General features: G+C 37.6%; 1 protein-coding gene across 1 annotated transcript; it reads right to left on the reverse strand.

Moving 5' to 3' along the window:
- Positions 1 to 12,026: 12,026 nt before the first annotated feature.
- Positions 12,027 to 12,875, reverse strand: LOC102136365 (olfactory receptor 5V1-like). Its single transcript, XM_005539562.4, has one exon. The coding sequence runs from the start codon at positions 12,846 to 12,848 to the stop codon at positions 12,027 to 12,029; it is 822 nt and encodes a 273-aa protein (XP_005539619.3). The 5' UTR covers positions 12,849 to 12,875.
- Positions 12,876 to 13,767: the final 892 nt, after the last annotated feature.

Here is a 13,767-nt window from a genome sequence, read left to right on the forward strand (position 1 = left end):
GCAGTGTGTGAGGCCATTCTTGCATTGCTATAAAGAAATACCTGAGGCTGAGTAATGTATAAGAAAAAAGGTTTAATTAGGTCATAGATTTCTGCAAGACCTAGATGAAGCAAAGCAGCATCTGCTTCTGGGGAAGCCTTAGGAAGCTTCCAATTATGGCAGAAGGCAAAGGGGAGGCAGGCACATCACATGGAAAAGCAGGAGAAACAGAGCAAGTGAGAACGGGTGGCAGATGTCATATGCTTACAAACAACCAGACCTCACGAAATCAGAACTAGAATTCACTCATCATGAAGGGAATGACTGAAGCCATTCATGAGGGATCCACCACCTTGATCCAGGCCACACCTTCAATGCTGGGGATTAGAATTCAACATGAGATTTTGCTAGGACTTCCAAATCATATTCTCTCACCCCTGAACTCCCAAATACTATGTCCTTCTCATACTGCAAAATACAATTATACCTTCCCAATAGCCACCACAAAGTCTGAACTTATTCCAGCATTAACTCAAAAATCCAAAAAGTCTCATCTGAGATAAGACAAATTCCTTCCACCCATGAGTCTGTAAAATCAAAAACAAGTGCATTACTTCCAAGGTATAATGGAGTATAAGCATTGAGTAAACATTTCCATTCCAAAAGGAAGAAATTAGCCAAAAAAGGGGTCTGTTGACCTCATGCAAGTCCAAAACCCAAGAGGGCAGTCATTAAATCTTAAAACTTTAAAATAATCTTCTTTGACTCTATGTCCCACATCCAGGGAACATTGGTGTGAGGAGTGGGTTCCCAAGGCATTGGCCAGCTCTGCCCTGTGGCTTTGCAGAGTTTAGCACCTACAGCTACTCTCAGGGCCTGGGGTTGAGTGTCTGCAGCCTTTCCAGGTGCAGGATGGCAGCTGCCAGTAGATCTACCATTCTCAGGTCTGGAGGGTGGCAGCTGCCAGTAGATCTACCATTCTTAGGTCTGGAGGATGGTAGCTCATTTCTCACAGCTCCACTAGAGTGCCACAGTGGCAACTCAGTGTGGAGGTCTTAATTCCATATTTACATTCCACACTGTCCTAGGATAGGTTCTCTGTGGGGGCTTTGCCCTGTGGAAAGCTTCTGCCTGGGCACCCAGGCTTTCTCAGACATCCTCTGAAATCTAGGCAGTAGCCAAACTTCCTTAACTCTTGCACTCTGGACATTCACAGGTATACCATAAGCCTTGCATTCTCCAAAATGGCAGCTCAAGCTGTACCTGGGTTCCTTTGAGCACTCGCTGGAGTTGGAGCAGCCAGGATGTGGGAACCAATGTCTTGAGGCTGTACAAGAAAGCAAGGCCCTGGATCTGTCTCATGAAACCATTCTTCCCTCCCAGCCTTCCAGTCCTGTGATAGAAGGGCTACCACAAAGGTCTTTGAAAAGTCTTCCAAGCCTTCTTCCCCATTATATTGGCTATCAGCTCTTGGCTCCCTTTTAGTTATGTAAATTTTTCTATCCAGTGGTATCTCCACAGTCTGCTTAAATTCTTCTCCCCCGACAAAAAAAAGAAAAAGAAAAAGCCTTTTCTTTCTCTGCCGCATGGCTAGAGTGCAAGTTTTTCAAATTTTTATGCTCTTCTTTTCTATAAAGAACTTACAGATTCTGTTCATGTCCTTCCCCTATGTTTTAATGGGGTTGTTTGTCTTTTACTTGTTGATTTGTTTAAGTCCCTTATAGATTCTGGACATTAAGGCTTTGTTGAATGCAAAGTTTGCAAATATGTTTTCACATTCTGTAGAGTATCTGTTTATTATGTTGGTAGCTTCTTTTGCTTTACAGAAGTTCTTTAGTTTAATTAGACCCCCTTTGTCAATTTTGGATTTGTTGCAATTGCTTTTATTGTCTTCATCATGAAATCTTAGCCCATATCTATGTACAGAACTGTATTGCCTAGGTTGTTTTCCAGGGCTTTCATAGTTTTAGGTTTTACATTTTAGTCTTTAATCCATCTTGAGTTTATTTTTGTATGTGGTGAAAGGGTCGGGTCCAGTTTCAATCATCTGCATATGAGGTATGTTATCCCCGCAGCATTTATTGAATAGGCGGTCTTTTCCCTATTATTTGTTTTGTCAGCATTTTCAAATATCTGATGGTTGTAGGTGTATGGCTTTATCTTTGAGTTCTCTAACCTGTTTCATTGGTCTACATGTCTGTTTTTGTACCAGTACCATTCTGTTTTGGTTACTGTAGCCTTGAAGTGTAGCTTGAAGTCAGGTAGTGTGATGCCTCTGATTTTGTTCTTTTTACTTAACTTTGCTTTGGCTATTCAGGTTCTTTTTTAGTTCCATATAAATTTTAGAATAGTTTCTTCTGATTCTATGAAGAATGTTATTGGTGATTTGATAGAAAGAGCATTGAATCTGTAATATTTGGTGGGGAGGGGCAGTATAGCTATTTTAACATATTTATTCTTCCTATCCATGATTATGGGATATTTTTTCATTTGTTAGTTTCAGCTCTGATTTCTTTCAGCAGTGTTTTACAATTCTCGTTGTAGAGATCTTTCCTCTCCCAGGTTAGAAGTATAACTAGGGTATTTTATTCTTTTTGTGGCTTGGCTCTCAGCTTGGATGTTACTGGCTAGAAATGTTACTGAATTTTTACACTGATTTTGTATTCTGAAACTTTACTGAAGTTGCTTATCAGATCTAGGAGCCTTTGGGTAGAGACTATGGGATTTTCAAGGTATAGAATTATATCATCTGTGAAGAGATATATTTTCACTTCCCTTCTTATTTAGATGCCCTTCATGTCTTTCTTCTGCCTGATTGCTCTAACTAGGACTTCCAGAACTATGTTGAGTAGAAGTGGTGAGATGGGAATCCTTGTCTTGTTCCAGTTCTCAAGGGGAATGGTTCCAGCTTTTGCCCATTTAGTATAAAATTGGTAGTGGGTTTGCCATGGATGACTCATTATTTTGAGGTATGTTCCTTTTATGCCTAGTTTCTTGAAGGTTTTTAACATAAGGAAATGTTGGATTTTAGTGAAAGCCTTTTTTGCTTCTAGTGAGAGAAGCATACAGTTTTTGTTTTGGGTTCTGTTTATGTGAAGAATCACATTTTTTTATTTGCATATGTTGAACTAACCTTGCATCCCAGGGATAAAGCCTACTTGATTGTGGTGTATGAAATTGTTGATGTGCTGCTGGATTCAATTTGCTAGTATTTTGTTGAGAATTTTTGTGTCTTTTTTCATAAGGAATGTTGCTCTCTAGTTGTGTGTGTGTATGTGTGTTTCTTTGCCAGATTTGGTATCAGGTTGATGCTGGCTTCATAGAATGAGTTAGGAAAATGACCTTCCTCCTTAATGTTTTGGAATACTTTCAGGAGTACTAGTATCAGCTTTTCTGTATACATCTGGTAGAATTTGGTTGTGAGTCCATCTAATCCAGGGCTTTTTCTTGTTGGGTTTTTTTTTTAAATTATGAATTCAGTTTTGGAATCATTATTGGTCTATTCAGGGTTTCAATATTTTCCATTTTCAATTTTGCAAGGTTGTATATTTTTAGGAATTTATCCATTTCCTCTAGGTAACCTATTTTGTGTGCATAGAGGTGTTTGATTACACTGAGGGTTTTTGTATTTCTGTAGAGGTCAATGGTAATGTCCACTTAGTCGTTTCTGATTGTTTATTTAAATTTCTCTCCTTTTTTCTTCATTAGCCTAGCTATCAGTCTATCAATGTTACTTATTCTTTCAAAGAACCAACATTTGGTTTGGTTGATCTTTCATATGGTTTTTTTGCATCTCTCCTTCATTTCAGCTCTGATTTTTGTCATTTCTTTTCTTCTACTAGCTTTGAGGTGGGTTTCCTCTTGTTTTTTAGTTCCTCCAGGTCGCATATTAGATTGCTAATTTGAGATATTTCTAACTTTTTTATATGGGTATTTAGCACTATAAACTTTCTTCTTAACACCACATTACATGTGTCCCAGGAGTTCTGGTACACAGTATTTTGGTTTCCATTAGTTTGAAATAATTTCTTGATTTCTGCCTTAATTTTATTGTTCACCTAAAAGTCATTGAGGGGCAGATTGTTTACTTTCCATGTAATTGTATGGTTTTGACAAATCTTGGTATTGATTTCTACTTTTATTGTGTTATGGACTGAGAGTATGGTTGGTATGATTTTGGTGTTATTGAATTGGTTGATAATTGCTTTACAGTCAAACACATCATTGATTTTAGAGTATGTTACATGTACAAATGAGAAAAATGTATATTCTTTTGTTTTGAAGTAAAGTGCTGTGTAGATGTCTTTTAGGTCCATTTGATCAAGTGTTTAGTTTAGGTGTCAAATATTTTTTGTTAGTTTGTACTTCAATGACATGTCTTATAGTGTCAATGGGTACTAAAGTCTTCCACTATTATTGTGTGGTTATGTAAGTCTCTTCATAGATCTCTAAGAACTTGTTTTATAAATCTGGGTGCTCCTGTGTTGGATGCATATATATTCAAGACATTTAAGTCGTCTTGTTGAATTGAACCCTTTATCATTATGTAACGCCTCTCTTTATCCTTTGTTATTCTTGTTTTAAAGTCTGTTTTGCTTTGAATAGAAAGAGCAACCACTGATTTTTTTGTTTTGTTTTCTGTTTGCCTAATAGATCTTTCTTCATCTCTTTACTTTGAGCCTATGAGTGTCACTGTATTTGAGATGGGTCTCTTGAAGACAGCAGACAGTTGGATCTTGCTTCTTTATCCAACTTGCCACTCTATATCTTTCTAGTGTGACATTTAGCTTATTTAGTGTCAATTCAGTGTTAATATTAATATGTGAGGATTTGATGCTGTCATTGTGCTGTTGGCTGGTTCTTGATTGTATAGTTGCCTTATAGTGTATCTAGATTTGATTGTATACTTGCTTTATTATTTACTTAAGTGTGATTTTGTGGTGGCAGATATCATGCTTTTATTTCCATGTTTAACACTCCCTTTAGAACTTTTTGTAAGGCAGGTCAAATGGTAACAAGTTCTTTTAGCATTTTCTCCTTTGAGAGGATCTCATTTCTCATTTACTTATGAAACTTAATTTGGCTAAATATAAAATTCTTGGTTGGAATTTATTTTCTTTAAGGATACTGAATATAGGCCCCCAATCTGTTCTGGCTTGTAGGGTTTCTGCTAAAAGGTCCACTGTTAGCCTGATGTGGTTCCTTTTGTAGGTGACCTGCCTCTTTGCTGTAGCTGCCTTCAAGAGTTTTTCTTTTGCATTGACCTTGAAGAATCTGATGACAATGTGTCTTGGGGATGATTACCTTATATAGTATCTCACAGGGGTTCTCTGAATTTCCTGAATTTGAATGTCAACCTCTAGAGCAAGGTTAGAAAATTTTTTGTGGACTATATCCTCAAATATGTTTTTCAAGTTGCTTGCTCTTTCTTTCTCTCTTTCATGGATAACAATGTGTTTTAGATTTGGTCTCTTTACATAATCCCATATTTCTTGGAGGTTTTGTTCATTTTTTATAATGCTTTTTTTTGTTTGAATGAGTTAATTCAGAGAACCAGTCTTTGAGCTCTGAGATTCTTTCCTCAGCTTAGCCAGTTTGGCTGTTAATATTTTTTATTATATTATGAAATTATTGTAGTGATTATTTAAGTTCTATCAGATCAGTTTTGTTCTTTCTTAAAATGGCTATTTCACTTTTCAGCTCTTCAATCCTTTTACTAGATTCTGTAGATTGGGTTAACTTCTGCCTGAGTGTCTGTGGTCTTCATTGCCATCTAAATTCTGATTTGATGTATCTGTTTTCAGCTATTTCAGTCTGGTTAAGAACCATTGTTTGGGATCTAGTGTGGTTATTTGGAGGTAAGATAAAACTCTGACTTTTATAGTTGCCAGAATGTTTGCACTGGTTATTCCTCATTTGTATGGACTTATTTTTTTTTAACCTTTGAAGTTGCTGTTTTTTGGATGAGGCTTTTTGCTTTTATGTTCTTTGGTACACTTGAGGATTTTACTGTACTAGTATAAGTTGTGTTTTGTCAACTGGCTTTATTTCTGGATGATTTCAGGGGTCAAGGCTCAGCTCAGCATCCTGGGCTACATGCTCTAACCATGGGGGGCTGGGACCCATCCCATGATTTTGTGTTGAGGTTAAACACCTGCTGCACTGGAGGGCCAAGGTGTTCTCAGTCTGCTGGTGACAACACTCCCATGTGGGATGCTGCCAAAAGTCCTTCACCTGGGCAGTGGCTTCACTCACATGATGGTGGCAACAAAGCAGCAGTGTGGTGGGTTCTCTGCATGATTGTCTTCCAGCAAAGTGGTGGAGTAGGCTGCAGGTGTGTGCGAGCCAGTAAAGCAGTAGCAGGAGGCTGAGGGTGAATGCATACCTGTGGGGCCCCATCTGCCAAAGTTCTTTGATGATTTGGCAGAGTCTGGCCATAAAAGGGCTATGGTAGTACTGACCAGGAAGCACCCTGGTTGGGCACCTGAGGCTGCACAGTAAGCAGATGTGGTCAGGCAGAGTTCATGGGAGAGACCAGAAGACAGGGGCACTCTGATCAGACTGGTCTCATCCCATAGAAAAGATAGCCCCTTTTTGTCCAGATCTGATAGTCAACAAAGTCTGACGCCACCTAGAAGAGCATGGCAAGCCCTGTGGGATGAGCATCTATGGCCATGCTCCACTGCAGCTGTTCCCTTGCCAAACCTTCTGGACTCTGTGCAGACTGGAGTCCGGTCCCTGCCAACTTTCCAAGAAGCTCTCCCTGCCAGCTCTAATGTCCACAGGGGTCATGGGATCTCCTGCCACTAGGATTCTGGAGGTCTGTGGGAGAGTGGGCCACTCCATACCTATTTAACTCACTTCTTCCTCAGGGGCTTGTTGGGGCCAGGAGTGAGTCCTGGTGCTTGGCAACCCTGTGCAGGCTTATCAGCTTTCTCCCTCTTCAGCCTAGTGTTTGTGTCCTCCCTCTATCCAGTCTCAATGTCTTCCTTCTGAAGATCAGCTTAGAGTGAGCCAGCCTTCTTGCTGGTATGGTGCCTTAGTGGAAGAATCTCTTTCTGAATGCATCTAGTCAGCCATCTTGGCTCCTCCCAGATACATGATTTGTAGATATTTTCTCTCATTTGGTGTGTTGTACTTTCATTTTTTTTGATACCCAAAATTTTTAAATATTGATTTAGTTCAATTTATCCGTTTTTCTTTTTCATTTACCTCTTTGGATAGCATTACTTCTAGAATGTTATTTTCTATGATGCTGTTGTAAATGGTATTGGTTTTTTTAGATTGTTTATTGTCAGTATATAAAAACCTACTTGATATTTCTGTGTTGATTTTGTATCTTCCGACTATGCAAATTTTGTTCTTACTCTAAAATTTTTTGGTGAAATATTTAGGGTTTTCTATATAAATATTATGTCATCAGTAAACAGTGATAACTTTAATTTAGATGCCTTTATTTTCTATTTCTTGTCTAATTGCTGTGGCTGAGGCTTCCAAAATTTTGTTAAATAGAAGTGGTGAAGGTGAGTACCCTTCTTATTTTTCTGATCTTAGAGAAAAACATTTTAGTCTTTCACCATTGAGTATGTTGTTGACTGGGAGTTTGTCATGTATGACCTTTATTATATTGGGGTTGTTTTCTTTTTTTCTTAGTGTGTTAAGTTTTTTTCATCGTAAATTGGTGTTGAATTTCTTCAAATGCTTTTTCTGTATCAATTGAAGTGATTATGTGCTTTTTCCCTTCATTCTGTTGATGTGGATTGACTTTAGTATGTTGAATCATCCTTGCATTCTGAGAATAAATTCCACTTGATCATAGTGTATACTTATTTTAATATCCTGCTGAATTCTGCTTGATAGTACTTGTTGAGATTTTTTGCAATGATATTCATCATGGTCTATTAGCCTGTACGTTTCTTTTCTTGTAATGTCTTTGTCTGACTTTATTTTCTGGGTAAGGTTGGCTTCATAGAACAAACTTGGAAGTGTTCTTTTATCTTTAATTTGTTGGGGGAATTTGAGAAGGATTAATATTAATTCTTTAAACAACAGAATTCAACTGTAAAGCCATCTCACCCTGGGCTTTTCTTTAGTGGGAAGTTTTTGATTCCTGATTCAACTTATTATAATTCTGTTCAGATTTTCTATTTCTTTATGATTCATGTTGCTATTTGAATTCTTTGTTTCTAGGAATTCATTCTTTTTATTTAGTAATTTAATTTGTTGGCACACAATTGTTCATAGTATTCTCTTATAATCCTTTCTATTTCTGTGAAGTTACTTTTAGTGTTCTTGCTTTTATTTCTGATTTTAGTCATTTGAATATTCTTTTTTCTTTTTCAATCTAGTTAACTTTTAAAAAATTTTGCTTATCATCTCAAATAACCAATTCTTGTTTTAATTTTCTGTATTTTTTGTACTCTATTTTGTTTATCTCTAATATTGATTTCCTTCCTTCTGCTGTGTATTTAGTTTGTTCATTTTCTTTTTTTATTTTTATTTTTTTTTTTGAGACGGAGTCTCGCTGTGTCGCCCAGGCTGGAGTGCAGTGGCCAGATCTCAGCTCACTGCAAGCTCCGCCTCCCGGGTTTACACCATTCTCCTGCCTCAGCCTCCTGAGTAGCTGGGACTACAGGCGCCTGCCACCTCGCCCGGCTAGTTTTTTGCATTTTTTTAGTAGAGACGGGGTTTCACCGTGTTAGCCAGGATGGTCTCGATCTCCTGACCTCGTGATCCGCCTGTCTCGGCCTCCCAAAGTGCTGGGATTACAGGCTTGAGCCACTGCGCCCGGCCTAGTTTGTTCTTTTTATAGTTTCTTAAGGTATAAATTAAGTTGTTAGGTTGAGATCTTTGCTCTTTTCTAATATAAGCATTTGCAGTATATTTATATTTTTTAATGTAAGCATTTACATATATTTCCCTCATAGCTCAGTTTCTGCTTTTTCTAAAGTTTTGGTATGCTGTATTTTCATTTTAATTTAGCTCAGGGTGTTTTTGAATTTCTCTATTGATTTCTTCACTCTATTTTTTAAAATCATGTTATTTATTTATATTTATTTGTGATTTTTTTCCATTTTATTCTGCTATTAATTTCTATTTTAATTCATTGGAATTAAAAAATATTTTTTATAATTGTGTTTTTAAAAATTTATTAGTACTTTTCATGGCCTAATATATGGTCTATCCTGAGAAAAACATGCATTTTACTGTTCCGGGTGGAGTGTTCTGAATATATCTATTAGATCCAATTAGTCTAATAATTTTTATTTTAAGATAAATACACAGTCATTGTGTCCAGACCCTCTAAAATGCAACATGTTGGGCACATATCATATAGCCATAAGTCTATATATTGATATTTATGTGTGTGCATGTGTATGTTCTGCCACAAGCAAAGAAACAAACATAGATCTTATTTCTGCAACTTAAAAAGTTTACATAACATATATATATGAAGTCAATCATCTTAACAAATATAAAGAACCAATGAAATGTAAGATTGATTTACTGCATCTATGAGAGACAAAAATGTGTCAAGACAAACATTTGTAATACTTATCTGATTCCAAATGCTTCAAAATATTGTAGGTCTCTCATTCCCATATCTACATGCTAAACATCATCCCCCATAAATTCATCTCGTCAAGTTGGCTTATTCAGAAACACATTTATATGTCCAGTGGATAGCCAACACAAATATTTATGCTGGTTGTGGGCATTAATTATATATTTAAAAGACGAAGACATTCCTTTGGCCTCTTATCAATAACCCATTATCAGGTGATAAGAGACCCTGAATCTATTTGCCCAGGTACTTGCCATCAGGAAATAAATGCCCTACCACATTCTACATGCAGCTCTTTGCAAGCAATACATTGACTTTTTCCCCTACCATCTGCACAGAAGTAGTGGGATTATAGACTAAAAAGATAGAGACTGTTTATTGTCTCATCTTCTCTTGAGTTGATAAGGAAAATGCAACTGACCAAAACAGCACTAAGTGTTACTCCCCATTTTATCACAAAGTATCAGATAAAACTAGACGTAGGACAGAAGTTATTAAAATTTCTACAATTGACAAAATAAATTTAATGGCAGATAATTATTCTTTTCTTTAATTTTAATTTTGTTATTTATTTATTTTCATTATTATACTTTAAGTTCTGAGGTACATGTGCAGAACGTGCAGGTTTGTTACATAGGTATACACGTGCCATGGTGGTTTGCTGCACCCATCAACCCTTCATCTACATTAGGTATTTCTGCTAATGCTATCACTCCCCTACCTCCCCACCTCCTAACAGGCCACGGTATGTGATGTTCCCCACCCTATGTCCGTGTGTTCTCATTGTTCAATTCCCACTTATGAGTGAGAACATGTGGTGTTTGGTTTTCTGTTCCTGTGTTAGTTTGCTGAGAATGATGGTTTCCATCTTCATCCATGACCCTGCAAAGGACATGAACTCATCCTTTTTTATGGCTGCATAGTATTCCCTGGTGTATATGTGCCACATTTTCTTTATCCAGTCTATCATTGATGGACATTTGGGTTGGTTCCAAGTCTTTGCTATTGTGAATAGGGCTGTGATAAACATACATGTACATGTGTCTTTATAGTAGAATGATTTATAATCCTTTGGGTATATACCCAGAAATGGGATTGCTGGGTCAAATTATATTTCTGGTTCTAGATCCTTGAGGTATTGCCACACTGTCTTCCACAATGGTTGAACTAATTTACACTCCCACCAACAGTGTAAAAGCATTCCTGTTTCTCCACATCCTCTCCAGCATCTGTTGTTTCCTGACTTTTTAATGATCACTATTCTTACTGGCATGAGATGGTATTTCATTGTGGTTTTGGTTTGCATTTCTCTAATGACCAAGTGATGATGAGATTTTTTTTTATATATGTTTTTTGGGAGCATAAATGTCTTCTTTTCAGAAGTGCCTGTTCATATCCTTTGCCCACTTTTTGGTGTGGTTTTTTTTTTTTTCTTGTAAATTTGTTTAAGCTCCTTGAAGATTCTAGATATTAGCCCTTTGTCAGATGGATAGATTGCAAAAATTTTCTCCCATTCTGTAGGTTGCCTGTTCACTCTGATGATAGCTTCTTTTGCTGTGCAGAAGCTCTTTCGTCTAATTATATCCCATTTGTCAGTTTTGGCTTTTGTTGCCATTGCTTTTGGTGTTTTAGTCATGAAGTCTTTGCCCATGGCTATGTCTTGAATGGTATTCCCAAGGTTTTCTTCTAGGATTTTTATGGTTTTAGGTATTACATTTAAGTCTTTAATCCATCTTGAGTTAATTTTTGTATAAGATGTAAGGAAAGGGTCCAGTTTCAGTTTTCTGCCTATGGCTAGCCAGTTTTCTCAACACCATTTATTAAGTAGGGAATCCTTTCCCCATTGCTTGTTTTTGTCAGGCACTCCTATACACCCATAATAAGCAAACAGAGAGCCAAATCATGAGCGAACTCCCATTCACAATTGCTACAAAGAGAATAAAATACCTAGGAATACAACTTACAAGATATGTGAAGAACCTCTTCAAGGAGAACTACAAGCCACTGCTCAAGGAAATAAGAAAGGACACAAACAAATGGAAAAACATTCCATGATCATGGATAGGAAGAATCAATATCATGAAAATGGTCATACTGCCCAAAGTGATTTATAGATTCAGTGCTATCCCTATCAATCTACCATTGACTTTCTTCACAGAATTAGAAAAAACTACTTTAAATTTCATATGGGACCAAAAAGGAGCCGGGATAGTCAAGACAATCCTAAGCCAAAAGAACAAAGCTGGAGGCATCATGCTACCTTACTTCAAACTATACTACAAGGCTACAATAACCAAAACATTGTAATGGTACCAAAACAGATATACAGACTAACGGAACAGAACTGAGGCCTCAGAAATTATTCTTTTCTTAATTTGCTGTTTTATCAAGAGTGAAATCTGTGATCCCTTTCTGCCAACGAGTAAGCTGCCTTCCTAAACATGAACATAGTCAATGTGGAAAAATGTTCACAGCAATATAGTCAATACAAGAAAACATGTCTACTTGGATAGAAAAACAGCTTTTTCAGGGCCATCTGCATGTCTTTGTTTCTCAGACAGTAGATGATGGGATTTAGGCTGGGTGTGAGGATGGAGTAAAACACAGACACTAACCGTCCTTGAGTGGGAGAGTACTGGGAAGTGGGTGTGAGGTAAGCAAAGCTCCCAGTGACATAAAACAGAATGACAGTGGCCAGGTGAGAGGAACAGGTAGAGAAAGCCTTTTGACGGCCACCAGCAGAGTGGATTTGAGCAATGGTAGAGATGATGAGAACATAGGAGATTATGGTGAGGGCAAAAGCACTGAGAATGATACACCCCCCAACTGCGAATCCAACTTCTTCATTGACATGGGAGTCACTGCAAGACAGTCTCATAATGGGAGAGCTGTCACAGAAGAAATGGTCAATGACATTGGGCCCACAGAATAGTAGAGAGAAGGTGTTGATAGTGTGAAAGATGGCATAGAGAGCTCCACTTAACCAGGCCACAATGACAAGCTCTGTACACAGCTTTCTGCTCATAATGAAACCATAGATAAGAGGCTTGTAGATGGCTAAACAACGGTCATATGCCATGTATGTGAGTAAGAAGCACTCAGAGGCACACAGCATTACAAATATAAAGAGCTGAGCCACACATTCCCAAAAGGAAATGACTTTGAAGCCCATAAGTGAATTGATAAGTGCCTTCGGGACAGTGACTGAGGTGTAGCACATGTCCAAGAAAGACAGATTCTGCAGGAAGAAGTACATGGGAGTATGGAGGCGGATGTTTCTGGCCACAGCTAGGATGATGGACATGTTCCCCACAAGGGCAAAAAGGTAGATGAAAAGGAAGAGTGCAGTGCTAATAAGAGTCATTTCAGGCACGTTTGAGAAGCCCTTGAGAATAAATTCAGTCACGGTGGTCTCATTTGTCATTTTCTTTCCAAGTCATAGAGGGGAAAGCCAAATAATATTCAAAATGGTTGGGGTTTTAGTGATATTCAGTGCAAAGGAAACAACCACAAAGTGATCCATAGTGGTTGAAAATAAATCTCATCCCAACGGTGGTTGATAATTCCCATTTGCTTTTCTTTTTTCTCCTTTGCTGTTTCTCTGTTAAGTCTGAGAGATAACAAGTTCTGAATAAACGAAAGAAAATAAACATGTATTCATTAAGTAACTGGATATATGCACACAAAATAAACAATAAACTTTGGAATAGTATACATTACTTAATGCAAAAGGTCTCATTCATTCAGTGATTATCCAATCAACAACTGCTGTATTTACTGCATTGGGTAGAGGTTGTTTTAGGGAAAGGGCAGGCAAACGGTCCTAACTCAAATCCTAACAGAAGTCGAGCACATAATGTGAATATATGAGCAGGTCAGGAACAAGTAATGATAGGATAGGTACAGCTAAGTGTTACCTGCATGAGATTTCAGCTAAGTGTTACCTGCATGAGATTTCAGGCACTATGAGGCCAAATCTTTACATTTTTTGGTATAAATGTTCTGATTTTAGCATAACATCTCCCAGTGTGCCAAACAGAGAAATTATGGGCTAGATCTGACACAAGGGCCTCTGCTTCATGCAATAATATATCCAGTCACTGATTTTTCTCTCACAGTAGAAATCTTGCATATAGGACTGAACTCTGAAATACTGGACACACAGTTGGCCTTGATTCAGGACCTACCAGTACCAAAGACATGCGTTAGTCTGTGGCATTTAA

This window comes from Macaca fascicularis, chromosome 1 (assembly GCF_037993035.2).
Source record: "Macaca fascicularis isolate 582-1 chromosome 1, T2T-MFA8v1.1".
In the NCBI taxonomy this organism is placed as follows: Eukaryota; Metazoa; Chordata; class Mammalia; order Primates; family Cercopithecidae; genus Macaca; species Macaca fascicularis.

Excerpts from the sequence above, each read along its gene's own strand:
- LOC102136365 (XM_005539562.4), bottom strand. The coding sequence starts at position 12,848 with ATGTCCATCATCCTAGCTGTGGCCAGAAACATCCGCCTCCATACTCCC.